The sequence below is a fragment of the Amblyomma americanum genome, chromosome 6 (assembly GCF_052857255.1).
Source record: "Amblyomma americanum isolate KBUSLIRL-KWMA chromosome 6, ASM5285725v1, whole genome shotgun sequence".
Lineage (NCBI taxonomy): Eukaryota > Metazoa > Arthropoda > Arachnida > Ixodida > Ixodidae > Amblyomma > Amblyomma americanum.
Window position 1 is genome coordinate 14386487 of NC_135502.1, and position 18937 is coordinate 14405423.

The window sequence follows — 18937 nt, forward strand, 5'->3', positions numbered from 1 at the left end:
GACGCGCCCAATCAGCACAGACGCAACCTTTACAAAGCTCGGCACTGATTGGATAGATAATGTGGAACGTTGTTCCGATCCTTTCACCATTATAAGCAATCGCTAAGTTTGTAGCATCAGTCATTCGACCTCAGTTATCGCTGTGGGAACGCGTTCCCTGGTTGCAGCTGCGGTGGTTAGGGAAGCTGAAAACAAAATCCCGACGTGTAGCTTTTTCTGGCCATGAAAAGGGATGAGGGACAAGTCGTTAAAGTGGTGTGTTAAAGTGTTGGGTGGATGCCAATGAGTAATTACTCCCTTATTACAAATCTACTCCAGCTTGGGGGATTCCCCTAAACATTTCACCAACACTGTTCCCACTTCGAATCAGTGATCAATTCGCTCTCGCTCTACCCTAAGCTTGCCGTCCCGGTTAGCTCAGTTGGTAGAGCAACAGCTCCGGTGAAGCGGTGGTTCCGCTTTCGAAACCTGGACCAAGACGAATTTTTCTTTCAATGGGAAGTTTCTTTATAACCTGTATAGCTTTCCTTTGTAGCCGTATGGCTGCGCTTGGGTGGATGCCACTAAGTAATTACTCTCTTACTACAAAGTGATGTTCCTCGGTGAGGTCAAAAGACGAGTCAGGAGAAGGGGGCAGGGGAGAATGGGATGGAAGGGTCGTTAACCAGACAAGTCTGGGTGGCTGCCCTGAACGGACCTGGATAAGCGGACCAGTACATAATAAGCAAAAGACACAATTGCGCACATGTGCACAAATGCGCACACAGAAAATATGCGCAAAAGCTGAAACTTGTCGACTTCTTGTACTGCGGCCCAATGATTTTGTGCACCGTGAAACGCTTAGGCTGCGACCCGAGTAACTTGGCCGGCGTGTGTGACCTGACGTCCCACGGTGGTCCGCTGAGCCAAGTGTGGGGTAATGAAGCGTGAACAGCAGCAGGGGATATTATTGCACTGCCGAGAACCGAGAATGATGTTGATGGTGCAAGGAAAACTGCGGCAAAAGAGCGCCGCACACAAAGGCAAGCCGAGTAAGGTTACATTTGAGTTGGTGATGACGTGATTTCACGGTCAGGGGGCCCAGCTCTAGTTTTTTTATTATTATAGAGGAGCGCTTAACATCAGAGCAGACAAAACGGACGTAAGTTCCGTTATGAAGTTAAGCGCTCCCCTTTCAGGTTCAAGGGTCGCGACAGCGGGGGTACTTTTACAAACGGTTGTAGACTGACAGGATGTGCGTCTTGGAACTTAGGCTACCTCGAAAGGTGCAGAAAAACGATCACGTCGTCTGGATGCTGCATGCATGTCTGCAACTTCAAGCAGGCGGTACAGTTTCCACTAATCCTCGAAATATTGCTTGTACGAGCATAAACCAAACTGGGCGACCTGGTACTTGAGAACTCCGTCAAGTGTAACAAAACCCCGTTTTCTTATGGTCCCCGTCATCAAGTTCACTTTGCTCCTGTTAAGACCTCTCACTGCGGCAGTTCATGACACCGCTAGCTGCTTTTTTCGCTGACAAAGAAGGAAAAGCAGTGTGTTACACACTGGAGATGAGTCAGCACTCAAGAGCCTCTGTTCGTGCTGAGCTAGATTTCCTCTGCGCCTGCTGTTCTCGAAGCTGTAGTTTGGTTTCCTGGTTTGAAACCTGGTAGACTGCTCTGACATAGCCCTATAAAGCGATACCCGCGGGAAAAAGTTTACGGAACGCAGTTATCGAAATTAGCCCACCTAACCTCAGAGCAGTTTTTCTTTTTGCCCAGACCAGGATGGACGTGCGCATCCTATTTATCAGTGTGCGTATTACAAACTGCAGCACTAAATCTCAAGTATTGCACGCTTAGCGCAAGCAAAAGTACATTCCTCGGTAAAGTGGCTTTTCACAAACTCATGAAGGCGGCGTGTGTACAGAGTGTTTTCTCTATAGGATTGCTTTGAGGGGCATATCGGTTGGCGATAGTTTACGTGAGCATATATGTGTCACAATGCACCTTTGGCCAGCGCTGCAGAACAAATTCCGGTTATGGTCTCGTGTTTTTTGTTTTAAACCGCATCTCTATTCTTATCGCATCACTTATCGCAATCAAGCTTTTTCGCTAATTATTATCAAAACGTGGTGCATACGGCTGTGCGAGTGCTGTTCCACAAAATATCCTTCCTGGGCTGCAAAATTCATTGTAATTCACATTTTAGAAATTTGCTCCATAGGACGAAATTTGCAATTTTCTTTCAAGGGAGGTTTTTATGCAGGTTGCGCAGCTGACGCCGAACTGGTAGCACGAAAATTGGTGGTTTACTTGAGCGCCCACTGAGTTTTCGACCAGGGAGCGCGTTCCACGCATCAGTACTTAACGTGGAATCAGTGCGGCATTTTCATTTAAATGTTGCATTTTGCTACTGCGTCCGTCGCGATAAAAAAATTAGCTGAGGAGCCGAGGAAGCAGAACCTCTTGAAAACCGTTCGTCTAACTACCAGATGTTCTAAAGCCGCGTGGGGAAGAAAAAAAAGCGCAGAGTGAGAGATTTGTACGTTTTTCGCTCACTTGCAGCGTTTTTAAGCCAGCAGAAAACCCACCAGGTTCCTGATGTTGGCGAGCCTCTCGAGGCGGCAGTCGGTGAAGTCCGACGCTCCCCAGAGGCCGGGGGAGAAGCAGGGCCGGTACACGGTCCCTTGATATCCCCCGGGGCAGGGCTGGGCCGCAACGACGCCGCATTCGGTCTGGTTCCATCCCAAACCCGTCGACTCCACGCCAGGGTCACAGCGGCTGGCCGCCTGCAGCGTGCGAAACACCACTAGCGCCCCCTTCGGAAGCCGTAAATCCCGAGTACCGCGGAGTGAAGCCACGCTGTTTACGGGCCACCGGAACATTAACAGGTATACAGAAGTCCGCAGTAAAGCTAAGAAAAAGTAGTGGGTGCGGAAAAATACGTACAACACAGACAGTAGGAAATCATTAACAGACGCGTTTCTAGCACCGCGTGCAGTCGGAGCTTTAGTCATTTCGATGATCACGAGTGGACTCCCTCGATGTTAGTTGGGTGGCATTGCGGTGGTAAAGTTTTTGAGGAAAGTGGATCCCGAATGATATGTTTTGAGCTGAGGATTTTGGGGGTCGGCTGTTGTGCACTCCGACGGGAAACGGCAGATATTATAGTATCAATGAGATCAGCCAAGTAAATGTAACAGAGAGCGCATGATAAGCAATGAAGCTTCACGTCGGACGAAGCAATCTCTCTAACATGGAAAGCAGTCGCCTCACTTTGCGCTCTACCTGATAAAAGCACAATGAACAGTTTCCGTTTTGACGTTGAGAGAGTGGTATACAGAGAGTTTCACTTAAGATTTTACACAATTTAAAAAAATGGGCTATTTGAGTTAGTACAGTGATTTTTCCGGCATAGCACTGCCAGTGGTGTAGTACATCACAATACAGCTATGACATGCTAACTAGCAGGCTGGTTAACTAATACAGAATAGTTGACTTTCTAACCATTACTGTTACTTTCCTTAATTTTTCAAAGGCGTGTAGCCCCCTCTAAGTAATATCCATATCAGCTTTGAGAATTTCGAAAACACGGTTACCATAGGCGCTGTGGTCCAACAAATTTGCCTATTACGACGAGTTACGTGCACTGGAGAAGTTACTTTGTCTCTGAGCTTATCGAAAGCGCATGTATCTTGGCGCAATGTAGCCAAAATTTCTTTGGCCACAGCGCCTACGGTAACCGCGTTTCCGAAACTCTAAAAACTGACATGGGCATTCCTTACGGTGGGTTACACGCCTCTCAATAATTATGGAGCCAAACAGTAATAGTTAAAAGTTAACCATTCAATATTAGTTAAGTAGCCTGCTAGTTAGCACGTCTTAGCGGTATTCTGGTGTATTAAGCCACTGACAATGCTACGCCGAAAAAAGCGCTCTTCTAACTCAAAAAGCCTATTTTTAAAAATTGTGCAATGTATTAGGTGAAACACTCTGTATAGTAGACAGGGAAGAACGTTTGGCCATTCTGTCGGACGCATTCAGGCAGGGGAAGCGTACCTGACGGCACGTGACGGGAAAGACGCCGACAGGACGGGTCCTACCAACGGCGGTGATAGCATATAGAAACACGTATCATAGCTGACCGAAGGACGTCTGCAGAGCTCTTTCCAGGTGAGCAAGAGGAAATTAAACATACAATACGGCACCCGCAGTTCGGTAACTGGCTTTCAAAATCGTACCATGTTACCGATCTTGGCCAGCAAAGATGGAATCGAGGTTGCTACCCTGACTTCAATAATGCTCAAGTCGGTGGCCAAGAAAAAAAACAGAAAACTTCAGACACAAATTAGGACCTAAAATAAGGCAAAGATAGTCTGATACGGCAGGTGTCCCACCCAACATTAACAGCATGAAGGTAATATGAACGCCACCGTGCAAATTGTGCGCGTCAAGGTTTTGAACCCTCCTTCCAGACTGGTCGCGAGAGCATGATGTATGGCGTCAGAGTGAGTCCAGTTTTTGAAACTGCGGGGGACAAAAGCTAAGGCACCCTTTAATCAAACTTCATGCCATTTATTCGAAAACTGTATTATTCGATACATTTTAAATAATTTTCAAATTGGCCTTTTTCATTCGATGACCGAATGGAATAGAAAGGTTTTCGATTCGCTATTCTCAAATTTCGAATTTTCAAACACTTAAAGCATAGTGACTGGCTAGTTGGTTCTGCATACTGGAAAAATTGCAGCGCAGCAGTAACAAATACGAGACGAGAAGGACGCAAACACAAGCGCTTGTGTTTGCGTCCTTCTCGTCTCGTATTTGTTACTGCTGCGCTGCAATTTTTCCAGTTTTCAAACACCCCTACAACAAGCTTCTAATTGTACAGTTTTTATTTTTATGAATGCAATAGATAAGTCTTTTCCGCGTTAGAAAAAACACGCGCGAAATATGAAAAAAAATCTCAGGGGTACACGCGCTTGCGAACCGCTACAGCAGCTTTTTCAAAAGAGGAATTCGTAAACTTAGCCGCGTTCGATGGCGCCGCAAATGCGACGGGACGAAGACAATGTAGTGGGCTTTGCCTGCAAAATTGAAAGTAACACCTGCCGCCAGGCCACGTTCAGTGCGCACAATACCGGGAGCGCTGGCTTCCGGCAGCAAAACGCATGCCGAAACTCTAAAGGATGCCTGTTTGCTGTGTGATGCCAGGGCACGTTAAAGAACACCGCGTGGCCGAAATTATTCTGTAGCCCTCCACTATGGCGCTTCTTTCTCCCTTCTTTCGTTCGCTCTTTTAACGCAAGAGCGCTAAAAGTCCCGTCAGCGGAAAAGCAGCCGCGGTGTGGTACAGCCTTTGTCAAAAGTTGGAAGCCCGGGGGGTTTGCCTCTGAGCCCCATTTTGTGGTTAGTTATGCATCTCCAGCGCCCCAAATTTCCTAAGCGTAAGAGTTCTGGCCCTGCCTCCTCCATTGGGTAGGTAGGACTTCTAGGCTTAAAGAGTCCCACTACAAGGCTTATAAGCAAACCCCCTGGGCGCTAAACTTTTGAGAAAGACTGTACGTGCTGAGAAAATGAGTATCGGTCGAGACGATCATGCGGGCAAGAGTTATCCAGTAAGCAGCCCCTGCTGTAAAGTCGGCCGCCATCTGCTCTGGCGAGTCATGCAAAACCGAGCCAGAAGCTTTTCCTGAACAATGAGCTGCGGCCTTCTCTCCTGCTCGTGGAGGCCACCATTTCGTTCTGCATTTGTGTCTGCGAAGGGAACGGCAGAAGAGGCGCGAGAGGAATGATCCCGAAGCGAAGGCATGTGAGGCCTGACACAAATCTCCATTCGTTTCTGCGGCTCCCGTATTCTCCTCTCCATCCTTCTCACAGAGATGCTCGGCGTCCAGGACGGCCGAAATGGTTAGAGCTGTCGCAAAACGTTCGACAGCCCGCGCTTTGCATTGAGGCATTGCAAGAGAGCACATTAGCAGCGCGATCCGTCCGCTCTTTTACTCCGTGTTCCAGATGTTGGAAAGCAGTGCGGGGAAGGGAAGAAGGCGTGGGAAGAGCATGACTTGCACGCTGCAGAGGTAACCAGGCCCCAGTAGCTACCGAAACCGGTTACGACGGAGGGAGCTAAGCCAATGCTGCTTTCATGCATTCTCTCACACCTGTACTGCGGCGTATTTGTCCCGGGGCGATTCACTGGCTGCTGAGGTGACCGCATCTGCGATGGCGTCCCCATCGGACCCGTCGGCCGTGGCAGCCGCAGATCCGACTTCTCGCGCGTCCCGCATGTTGCTGCCACGGCTGCCGTTTCTAGGAGGGTTCTCCGACGGTGAAGGGCGCGGACCAGAGCCGCTGGTCGGTGCGCCATCCAATGGTGGTGCTGTTCCGACGGCTTTCGAGGCGGAGACAGCCAGGCGCAATCCCGGGTCGCCAAAGCCTCTCGACTGGTGAGGAGGACCTGCAGTTTCCTTCGACAAAAGTAAAGAAACGAGGAAGATCGATGCACGTACAGGCTCCTTAAAAGTAATTGTAGCCGCATACCGTTAGGGTACGACGAGTAATGAACTCTAGCTGGTGAGCGCAATGATTAACGCAATGATGGCACCGCGATTGATTGCCACTCATCTGCCACAGATGAAGCACAAGTGGCAGCAGGAGCCTATGAATGACTGGCTGTATTCCTGATTGGGGAGTATAAGTTGGATCACGTGTCGGGTTTACGTACCTATCCGGTTCGATGAGACTGCCCAAATTTGCCTTCGGCGGAGGGTCACGACAAGGGTGGAATGGCTGTGCCCTCGAGCTGACAGCTACGTGTCTTTTTGCTAGGCTGGAAGCGGTGGGGCATGCGGACGCGATGACGACACCGACGACGACCACGCGAATCCGGGGTAACCACGAATACAGAGTGTGCTGTGAGCTAGTTGTAATGGCCTACATTGCCTTCCTTACCTGCTTGCCTGCGGCATATAGCTGTGGACGACGTAATTTTTCCGTTTGTATTATACACATACTTTTGTGATAGGTTTGCTCATTCTATCTTTTTCGTTTAGCCCGTAGCATAATCGAGACGCGCTAAGCTTATAATTTATTGCAATTTAGACATTTGTATAAAAAGAAGTTTGCGTGCAAAGTTTCCCGCACGTCACCAGAAACTCGGAATAGCGGCCGTATAGTTCGCTTGTTTTGCTACTAGCTTACGCGCCAACTTCTGCACTCCAAATTCACCTGTCAAGGTAAGAGATGAAAAAAAAAATGGGGGTAGCGCAAGCTCAGTTTGAGTAGCGCTTCAGCGTTAGACCACTCGGCGCCAGCGGGACGAAAAGGCTACGTGTGTACTCTATGGCTCCTTATTCCTACAAAGTGATGTGGGATGACACTATTTTCAAATCATCTATGTTCGACAATATTCCTTTTTATTTCACCAAAAACTTCCTTGAAAAGGGGAAAACTCACTCCCTATCCGATCTAAAGCTACTGGAAAAAAGCAATTGGGTCAGTGGTTTAGTTAAAGATTGTGTATTTGTCCTAAAGGCAGCTCTTAATTTTGGCCGCCTCCCTGAGCTCGCATTGTTTGAACTCCGAAGGTTTTCGCAACACATATCAGTAAAGCGTTGAGATGCCCCTGTCATTATATGGGAGGCTATCTGGAGCCTAAATCCTGAGGAAAAATGTAGTGTGCTATAGGTACAGTTAGTTAATTAAGAAAAAATACGGGATGTTCAGACGTGTAATGCGACTATCCTGTGAAAGCAGTAGGATTTACTGTCAGTGATTACTTTAATTCTTTTATTTTATTGAATTTTGTTACTCTAATCCGAGTGATCACACACACGACCGAATTTTTCTGGAGGATGAAAGTGAGGGGGGGAGGTAGGTGGCCCCCTAACTTAAGGAATCCGATGAGGATCTGGCTGGTGGGTGGTGCTTCTGCGGGGTTGCGGCTTCACTTTCTGAGTGTACAGACATACGCCGCCATTTTCGCATTGTGACACTACAACTGCATACGCAGTAAAAAACGTCCGTGGTGTTGTACAAGCTCCATAGGTCCAATGGTTTTTAATTGGTGTGCTGGAGACAAGCTGTCCCGAATTTCTCGTAAGGATGATTAGTCATCGCACCGTTTGGAGCGTGGGAAGGAGGAGTGAAAAGGGAGAGGGGGTAAAAAAGGGGTTTTCTTCTTTTTATTCTATGAATAGAACAATGACCAGACGAGACAGATCCTTTAGGATAGATTAGTCCCTTGCTTGCATATTGTCTTTTTTTTTAAGGAAAGACACAGCAATTGTTCCATCCCTCGTGTGGAGGTCTAAACTGCGCCATGGGAGAAGGAAAGTAGGAGGGAGTGAAAGAAGGAGGAGAGAAAGTGGCACCGTAAAGGAGGGCTCCGGAATAATTTCGACCAACTGAGGACCTTTAACGTCCACTGACATCGCTGAGCCCATGGGCGCTTTGTGCGTTTCGCCTCCATCGAAACGCGGCCGCCGCGGCAGGGTTCGAAACCGGGTACTCCGGCTCATTAGCCGAGCACCATAACCGCAGAGCCACCACCGCGGGTATTGCTTCCAAAGCATGCCGCGTGGAACACAGCATGGAAGGAGAGAGAGCAGGAGAGAAGGAAAGGCGGGGAGGTTAACCGAGATAAGGTACTACCAGTTAGCTGTCCTGCCAGAGGGGGAAAGGGAAGAGGGGTCATGAAGGGGAAACACGGTGGGATTAATGAAGCAGAAACCCAAGCCGTCTCGAGCTCAGCGCGCGCAGACGTGCGGAAAGCCAAGTAATGCGATCAGAGCCGAGTAAACTGGCCACGCATTTGGGAGCGACATGTTTACACTCGCCTTGTGGTGGAGCTGCCTCCTGCGCCAATCAATGCCTGTAACGGCCTCTGTGTGCGCCTAACGGCACGCACATGCGTGTCTTGGTGACGTGCATGTTCCCGGGATGCGTGATATTGCGGTGTTGCGACATAGTTGTTATTTTTGTTGCGCCCTCTGCCGGTGCTATAAGGAGCATGCACCTACGACCCAGAAGCCACTCTTTTTTTTTGTACGTGGAGCATGGAGTAAGGCCGCGGGCATGACTAATCGGCTTATCGCCACCTTATCCGGCCTGCACCGCTTAAGCTGCGTGCTGTACAACAAAATGGCGTACGTGAGGTCACGTGGATACCCCCTATAAGCCTCAGAAAGACAAAAACATCGCTGTTAAGCACTGTGCTTCGCGTGTCAGAACAGCGACGATTTCCCGATTCGCTACGTCCGTGACGGCTGTCGGAAAAGTTGGAGTATGGGGCCACCTACCGGGAGCCCGGACGCCGTTGTCCAAGACGCAACCAGCTTCTGGTCGCCGCAAGCAGCCGAGCAGTTCGTGGTAGTTCCTGGGGATGCTTTGGCATCGAGCACCGGTGGCTCAGCTTGGCCAAGCTGGCTGTCTCCTGCCTGGAGTGGCTCCATGAGCGGCAGGTTCCGCACGGCCGGGACGAACGGAGGGTTGGCTGACGTCTGCAGCGAAGGCATCGCTGCCTTCCCCGACGAGGAGAGGAACGACATGGCTCGGCAGGGCGCCACGGCACACAGCAGGACTGCCATCCGCCACATGACTGCGAGGAAACGAGGCTATGCTGCAGTGGTCGCGAAGTGGAGGGAGGTCGTTCGTGGGCCCATCACCGTAGTCGTCATTCTTGTGCAGCAAACTGCACGCCTCCTTCAGCTACCTCGAGACGTAAAGTCCTATTCAAAGAAGGCTGCGCGAACATTCCAAATGTTCGAATAGCGAGCTAAATGCCCTCCTGCCGAATTAGGTAAAAAAACAGAGCACTGTAATTTAACAACTGAGAAACAATTTTTGCAACATACTTCTAAAACTGTTCCAGCAAAGCACTTTATCGTGGCCACTTCTGCTTGCGAGCAGACCGACCGCATTTTTTTCGCCATATTAGCACGTATACATGATGTCTCTGATTAGAGTGGAAAATTAAATCTTTTGGCCATCTGGCTACGCGCTTTGCTCAGTTTTACGCCAGGCGTGCGGTAGGGGGGGGGGGGGGGGTGCGCTAGTCGACTGGTCTCGAATTAATGGCTAAAGCCAGGAACCGAAAAGTGCATTAAATCAATGCTTTTTAGAAAGAAAACATTGTTATAGGGTCAAAACCAATGCCCATGAAAGCAGTTGCCGACATGGGCACATAAAGTAGCAGCTATCAGAAGGCACTCAAATGCATAACTTTAATAAACAGAGGAGCATTTCCCTACACTGAAAGCATAAGCGTGTGTGAATAACAATCGCGGTCTTGCATGGAAGGGTGGTACATAAGAATGTGTTCCATTCTTCAAGATTCCGACCGCAGGATTCCCGTAACATTTGGGGAAATAACCTACAGCGCACAAATTCGACCGCAGGATTCCCGTCACATTTGGGGAAATAACCTAGAGCGTACACATCAATTCAAAGGAAGATGTACGAGAAACTTCTGAATATCAGCGTACTTTTACTAAAAAAAAAAGTTTGAAATCCAGTTTAGGAGTCACTTCGCGATAATTCCAAAACTACCAAAACTGTCAAGATCCCTTACCATTAGAAGGGTCCGTGCGAGCGGAAATGGCGAATGCCGCCATGCGTGGCATAAAGAACCTAAGTGTACCGCCACCTCGGATATAACGAACTTCAGCGTGTCAACCTCGGATATGCTAACACATCCAAACGATCAATCGATGAGTTTTTTTCTCCGTAAATAAATTTCATCCCTGCCATAATTCGAGGTTCCTCTTTTCGAAAATTAACATTTTTCTACAAAAGAGTGCCAGTTGGAGTAAAAGATATGTCATCTTTTATATCTTAACCTAGTTGTATAACATAAGCACAAAAATTTTAAGCAAAAGGCTTTCAGTTCTATTACATAATATTTTATAAACATTGTTTGCGAGCGGTGGCTTCTTCTGAGGTTTGTAACATTCCATAGCATCTTTCTTAATGTAGAGCTCGTTTGAAGAGTAGTACACATCGTTTCCCTATACCAAGGGACAATAAGCCATTGTCGTCGATAATGAGTGCCTGCGGCGGACCTTGTGTCAACAGACCCCGGGGGGTGGAGTTCTGGCAGGCGGGGTGCAAACATTTATTTGCCGTCGGCAGCTCATCCCTCCTAGCGAGATTCTCCGCCGGGCTGGCTCTTTTCTTCCCTGGGATAAGGCGTGTTTCCCCCTTGTTTGTCCGCATCGATTCGGAACCGCCCGTGTGCGCTGTGTGCCGTCCTTGTCGCCCTATTGGCTCCGCTGACGCTAATTGAGGCGATGGGATCTGATGATCTTCTTATCTCCTCGATGAAGACAGACGCGCCCACGAGAGGGGCGGAAAGCGAGGAGTCACGGCGTAGTGGAGTACGTTCCGCCGGCCCGTCAGGCAGGATGCAGGGAACCCCGCCGCGTTTGTCTCGATTTCCCGGGGCCGCTAGCTGTGCAGCTGCGCCTGCAAGCCCATTTACAAATCCTGGCCACTTTATACAGCGATCAACTGCGGCGGCTGCGACAAGGGCACGCATGAGCGTGCATACCATATTGAATGTCACATCTCGCTGCCGTGATTGTGTACATCTACTGGTTCTTAATAATATTTACACCGCAAACCTGGCTCATTGCCGCTTAGTTTAATACCGATATGCAAAACAGGGCAGATTTACTGCCCACGAACCTAATCTACGTTCCCTGGAACGGAGCCACGCTTACGGCATTTTCCGGCATTAAAAAATCAGCGCCTTTTCCCAACGCTGCTGCGCTCTTCGCGTATACTTGGGGCACTAATTTTGAGCCGCCGCACGCAAATTGATAAGGTAGCTGCTGCATAGTTGAAAGCGGACTTAGTGTGGAAACAAATGATGGTGCGTCAAGTGGCAAAGGACGTCCAAGGCGAATTTCCTAACATCAATACAACAAAAAGAATTTATGCCCGCATAATCCTGTATTGCTCTCCAGCGAAGCATATCGACTCACGCCCAAGCGTGATTGGTAAGTCATCATAGCGTCGTTAACTGAACGCCAACTTGCGCAACCAGAGATCCATGCATACCCCGGAAACTTTACCGTAAGTTGAAATTTTGCGTTAGTCAGGGTAGCAACCACGCGGAGCTGTTTTCAGAACGGCTTGACCATCACATCAGCAGCCACCGGTGTCACGTACAGGCGCTCTCGCTGTGCGAGAAGGGCGATGCGCCGCGTGCGTATTTCCTCGACGTTCTGTATACTCTTCGGTTTCGAAAGAATGGCCGGTGCCGCTTTAACGAATGCTCGGCCACTTGGGGCAGCGCAGTGCACAGCGTCATTTCCGGCAGACCTCTCCAGAGAGCGTATCTGTAGGCACTGAGAATGAAATGGCCTGTTCTTATGCCTCGAGTTCCCCTCATTTGTCTTCATACTTCGCCATCGGCCGTCGTCATGAAATGGACGAGTGCGTCCCTCTTATCTGTGCGCATATGGGGCTACCACTACCACGAGGACCGGATCCCCACTCACTCATCCTAAAATTAAATGTTTTTCACCATCTACATCACCGCTGCCTGCTCGTGCTGTGCATGCGTGTTACCTATTCAACAGCACCGGTAGATGTCGCTAGACAGGTTTGAAGATACCGCTGCCGAAGCTCTTTAGGCGCCTGTGAACTGCTTACATCGCAACAGCGATACTAATCGTAAAGAGTCACGAATTTTATACGTTCTAATATCGGACAGGTACTGGTTAAGCCCGACGAGAACTGCGCAATGACATATGCTAAAAACTATATAATCTGCGGTCACCTTATATAGATCGAACTGAAATCACGTTCTAATCGCTAAAAGCGCCTCTGTAAACGGCCCACTGTTGATGTCGCGCAGGTTGTCATACTCGGCGGACGTTCGTGACACTTTCGGACATGTCACAGAATTTTTGTTGGTTGCGTGGGCAGTCATGAATATAAATCGTCGCTGCCGATAAATGCAACCGTTCTTTGCAGTAGACTTCGGTCGGCAGGACTGAAATATATCCTTGGAAAAAAATATAAATACACAGCCCATCGGCTTTGCCTTCAAGTCCTCAGCAGGAACGAGGATCGAGAATCGCTCGCACTGACAAGAGACTTAAAATGCTTCGCTAGAAAACGGGCAGCACTGCGTAGCCCACAAGCAAACCCTGTTGAGCTGCATAGAAAGGATACGGGCCGCAACTACCCCATTTGAGAGCGTAATTTTCTACAGAAAAACTAGGTTGGCCGGCAAGTTCAAGAAAAGCATCGGGCAAAAAAGGAATGCCTGCCCCTTTGCCCCCAACAGACCCTCCTAGGGTAGCCCATAAACCCGGCTCTCAATTTGGCGGTTCCCTTGCCTTCTTCACGACCTGCCTCTAACGTCAAGCAGGGTGCACTGCGTGCGCTCTCTTCCAAGTTCCCTGTTTGCGCCGGAGCCACTCTGCAAGATTGGATCCGCAGGAGACGCTCTGGACAGAGACCGCATCAATTAACCATGCGGAGAAAGCGGCGTGCTGCCAGAGAGCTGCCCCTAAATGCCTTTCAGCACTTTAACCTCCTCGCTTCGAATACAAGGAGTGAACGTCTGCTGTGGCTCTTCGACACATTGAGACTACTTTCTACAACCCGTCCTTCTTCGTGGCGGGTGAAACCCTGATGGAAGTTGGTGGAAGCAATCTGGACGGCCCCACTCCGTGCCGCTGCCATAGTGGACATGTGAGGGGAAATTAGTGTATGTAGTCCCCCACACGTCTAACAGTGACCCTGCCATGTCAGCGACGAACAGAGCTGCGCGGGGCGTGCGAGGGGGAGGATCGGGGGGCTACGCAACAACTAAAAATGTGACATCTCATCTCGCCGTCGAGATGGGCCTGCGCCACGTAACGGATCAGCAAGTACAAAACAGAAATTGAGCAACAGTGTGCACAGAGACCTCCCGTGTCTTCCATCGTCGGGTGGGGGCTGCGCGTACTCAAGAGATAGGCAGGAGTACAGGTGCCCCAAGCAGAGAGATGTAAGGCTGTGGTTGTGGCGTTGAAGGGAAAGATGGCGCACGTCGGATTTCAAAATAAGCCAGGTGCGCACATCGAGGAACTCGCTCTGTTAGGCCGGCGAAGAGCACAGCGGTTCCCAGTTATACTCGTCGAGGGGCGCGGAGGAACAGATAGAAAAACGCATAGCGGGAACATTCGCGCGCGAGGATGCTGGCCGGGGTCGACTCCTGGGAGCGCCCAAAGCAATAAATAACCCCTATCGCTGGCTTCAAACGGTGGAGAAAGCTGCGGGCAGCAAGATGTTGGGTTCGCCGATCACATCAGCCTTGAGCGCAGTAAAAGTGACGAGTGCTGGACAATTATGTTTACAAATTTTGTGTTCACGTAGTCCGATCAGCCACGCCAAAGGCTGCGCGAAAGTCAGGGAAAAAAATTTGCAGTCTTTGCCAAAAGTAACCGGGCACATGTGGTTTGTTTCTTAGCCGCGTAGCAAAGCACTTACGGCAGCCCTTAACCTCTGAAACTGTGCAATGTAAGCTGAGTCCTTTTCCTTACGTTTTGACACCTATAGGTCTTCAGGGGTGCCTTAAAGGCTCCGTTATATGGTTTAGAAGCAAAAACCTGTTGCTCAGTTACTTTTGGCAAAGGGCTTAGATGGATTATTTCCCGCTCTTCCGGTGTGCAGCTTTGCGAACACCGCACCTTAGTATATCCGTCGAATGTGCTCCTAACAGATATCGATGTACAAGGTTGCGCGCATCCCAGAATGTAGCTCCTGTAAGGGCCGCACATGACGCAAAATCGGCAGCGGAGCACATATTGTCACGTGACTGGGACGACAGGCACGTACGAAGCCGACGAAGCCGTGGCAGCACAGAGGCAGGCTGTCGTGCCACTTGAACCAACTTCTTGCTGGGCGAGCATACATGTAGCCCCAGGTAGACAAGCTCCGTAGCGGCAATAGCAACAAGTGCACACAGCAGGCCTGGAATATCGGGATGTATGCCGCTCTTGGCTGCGCTCAGTTTAAAGGCACAGGGTAGAAAAAAAGTTAAAAAGAAATACGGTCGGTCTACCTAGTCCTCAAGAGTAGATATAACCATGAAGTGCCCTGCAAGACGGGCGCAGCGCATTCTAGGCCGGCTCACTGGTGGCGTTATCCGCACTTGTCTCGAGGAGCCTCCTTATAAGCAATTTTTCATAGCTGGACAGAGTACTCGGCTTCCAGAGCTGTTCATGTGACCTTTTCACACAGTCGCTGAAATTCGCATTACCAGAAACGTAAACGTCCGCTGAATTTTTTCGCCAGATTTCTGTAATTTAACTGAGAAGTTTAGTTATATATAGAAAGCCAAGGTAAAAACGACAGAATTGTCGCATGTGAGCTCGTCGCTATGCCTCGGCTCTTTTCTGAATTCCTCGCTTCCAAATGGAGCGGCCACCGCAGCCTGTACAGTCGGGAGCACAAACCGTTCCCCTCAATTACGGTGGCGTTCCCGTGTGCTGGGAGAGCTCGCGGACATTAGTGAGGCGTAGCGGTGACAGCCACGGCCGGATAACTAATGGCGCAGAATACAGCTTGCACGCTTTACGAAGCGGCGTCTTCAGCTTAATACACACAGCCACTTTGTTCTCGTCTGTGTTGGGACAAATGACTATCATCACACGTGCTCACGCAGCATGATCCAGCAATCTAGTCACGCTGCAACCATTCGGTGATTACACATTCTTTTGCAGCACTACGCCGCAGCTTTGTTTTCGACGGTAGTAATTGCTTGCGCGCAAACCAAGCTCAACTTTTTCGAAAGCGCATATGCTTCTCAAGAAAGGCTTCTCTCGCCAAAAGACCAAATTTTCAGGAAAAGGAAAGGGTGCGAACCACTTCCTCATAAACAGGAGCGGCTCGCAAAGCAGCAACTCGCTGCATGCGGCGAAATCGTGCATCTGCCCCCCCCCCCCCCCCCTTCCCAATTCAAAGGCGGTAAGACAGCACAACAGGATTGCGTGCGAACTTGCGGGCCATGGGTATGTTTGCTTTCGATGGGTGCATGTCTTAGTGTATAAAATAATACATGCAATACGTTAGGTGCTGCAAAAAGTGGAAGCGCTAACGAGCTCAGCGTCGACACCATGATGAGCTTCGCAAATCGCGTTTCGAGCGCATTAAGCAATGCGCTCCGAGTGGCATTAGAAAAGCAGTTTGTTTAAACTGCCCGTACAGCGACTGCGTGTTTCCTAATGCCTCGCGAAAAAGAGCGCTGTGTTCTGCTTGGTTTTATGGTACATAATTTGCTAAGGCTACCATGCGCGGAACACAAGGTTTAAAAAGTCTTTTTGTTGTAATAAATAACTATAATTCGTGAAATATTTAGTTTGTTTTAAAGATTTCCTTTCTTTAAAAAACCCAAAAACATGCGAAAGATCAACAAGTTCATTTTCACCCAGGAGTAGGATTGAGTGAAAAAGAATGTGGCATTTGTAGGAAACAGTAAAATATTTTGTCCGGAGTTTTCCGAGTTTGAGCTTCAGAATAAAATAATTTTTAGTGCGAGCTCGTCTGTACATGTTTCATAAAGAGGCTTGCCTTGTTTCGTCAGTAAGTATGTGTCATGTGTGCGTGTCCCATGTGAAAACGACATGATTACTTTAAAAAAAACACCCCTGGTGTTTGCATGACTTCCATTCGCCCAAGATGGCCTTTACGAAGTGTAGTTTGTTTTTCGTTCACTACCCCACTGTTTGTGCCATTTGTTATTCAGTTTACTATGTGTCAACTTCATGCAGGCGTTATGCGGTGCCCTCAGGTTTTTTATTTCACCACTCCGAGCTCGTGCAGTACATAACGCGGATCTCTCGTTACCATCTATGTCGACGTGGCTCGGGACCCAGCTTAATCTTATCACATGCCCTTGTGTTGTGACTTTTTCTGCGTTGTGTATGCTGCGTCCTTCTAAGGGTTCAACTGCATTTCTCGAGTATTGGGCTGTGAGCAAGCTGAGGGAATCAGTGTAGATTATGCTGTTTTCGATGCTCTCATTTACTGTTGAGCTCAAATCCATACGCACTGCATAATATTCGGCACTAAACATTGGTATGTAATTTGGCAGTCCTAAGATTTTTTTTAAATTTCACCTGTACTAATGCGCTTCCGGCGTGCATTGCTGTTCTTGAGCCGTGTAAAATTTCACGTAAATTTCGTATTTTTATTTTAGTGCCAGGTATTCTTGTAGTATGAGTTCAAGTGGTATTTGTTTTTTACGAAAGTGTATTAGCATCAAGTCACCCGAAGCGTGAAGTCTTACCATGGCGGCAATGAATCTTGTCTTGGGGAAATTTCAGGAATAATACTTATAGTTCATGGCATGCATCGTTTATGGTTTATCGCGGTTTAACGTCCCAAAGTGACTCTGGCTATGAGGGACGCCGTAGTTGAGGGGTTCGGAAATTACGACCACCTGGGGTTCTTTAACGTGCACCGATGTCGCACAGTACACGGGCCTCTTGAATTTCGCCTCCATTGAAATTCGGCCGCCGCGGCCAGAATCGAACCGGTGTCATTCGAGTCAGCAGCCGCGCTATAACCACTGAGCCACCGCGGTGGAATGACATGTCTCTTTTGAGAGAGAAAAAAACAGCAAATGTTTTCTGTTCAGAAAACTAAAATTCATTTCTGTGTGCCAGATCGCTTCCTTATTCAATGTGAGTTGTGTCTGTCTCTGACCTGATAAGCTGGACAACGTGCATGTAATTTAGAGATTACCAACATATACAGAATACATCACGGACTTTGGAATTACTTTCGCTATGGAATTCATTTTCACGACATAAAGTGTAATGCTGAAATGCAACCTTGCTATACAACATTTTCCCGAACGAAGTTCCTTGAAAGAGTAGAACCCAGGTGTACATGAAAAGAACGACCAGACTAGGAATATTTCAAATAGTTCAGCATCCCAACGCGGCTACCCAGGTTTGCTAGGCCGCTGAGAATTACGAACTTCCGTGTGGTATCGTTAACCATCTCCATATCAAAGAAAACTGCCAGACAGTGCTGTTGGTGTATGAACGCTGCTCGGAACCAAGGCGGACGACAAGATCAGAAAAAAGACAGGCAAGTGAAAGATGCAGGCGAGGACCGGAAAAGGCGACTGCCGATTTCCCGCGGTCGGGTCAGTCCGGAGGTGCCATCTACAGGAAGCTGGGGATATAGTACTGTGTTGCCTCCGCCGAGAGGCCTTAAAGGTCCAAACACTCGGGATCGGCTCAACAACCAGGTTCCTCTTTTCCCCGGTCAAGGCTCAGCTGCGCACGCAGGCCAGGCGTGGGTGCTCGGTTCTGTGGTGGTGCACACTCAGTGCTCCCAAGCACGCCCCTGCGGGGATACCTGTGCGGATGTTCGCGAAATCGTGGTGTCGCAACTTACCATCATCGGCATGTTGCAGATGCCCCTGCGGCGAACCTCGCGAAAAAGAGAAAATTGACGAAAGATCGAGCGGTCAAACACTTCGCAATAAAACAAGGTGTTGCTTCACCACCATCCGCGGCGGGCGATCTCTGCAATTTCAGGACATACTTCGTGACGCCGAAAGCGGCACAGACAGCGCAGGTGAGGGGCGTGCCCACACTTTCCATGCAGTGTTTCCCGTGTGCACTTGCGACAATAAGCAGGCAAATGGGCATGAGGGAGTCTCTTCAGAGCGTACCCTTTGAGGAGAAGAGTGCATCTCGCCTCACATAAAACTTCCCACACGAAAGGAGGCTGTCGTAAACGACCAAATTCTTGTAATGCACAAACGTTGTACCATGCTGGTCGTTGTTTTACGCTTGCCATTCACAATGGGGGCAAGTTTGCTCCTTTCACCGGGCAACGAGCAAATGCCATTCGTGCCAAAGCTCCCTGCTACCTTCGATCAGCGGGATTCCATTAACGCAGCACCTACTCTCGGCATTTTTTAGAGGCCACACCAA

The 18937-nt window shown here is 49.1% G+C and overlaps 1 protein-coding gene across 1 annotated transcript in view; it reads right to left on the reverse strand.

Moving 5' to 3' along the window:
• Nucleotides 1–18937, reverse strand: part of LOC144136340 (adhesion G protein-coupled receptor L1-like) — a 102053-nt gene that overhangs the window by 43979 nt on the left and 39137 nt on the right. Inside the window, exons 2-4 of the mRNA XM_077668589.1 lie at nt 9284–9582; nt 6146–6451; nt 2576–2773 (exon numbers count right to left, since the gene is read on the reverse strand). Coding sequence (XP_077524715.1) covers nt 2576–2773; nt 6146–6451; nt 9284–9582 — 803 coding nt within the window. The remainder of the gene's footprint in view (nt 1–2575; nt 2774–6145; nt 6452–9283; nt 9583–18937) is intronic.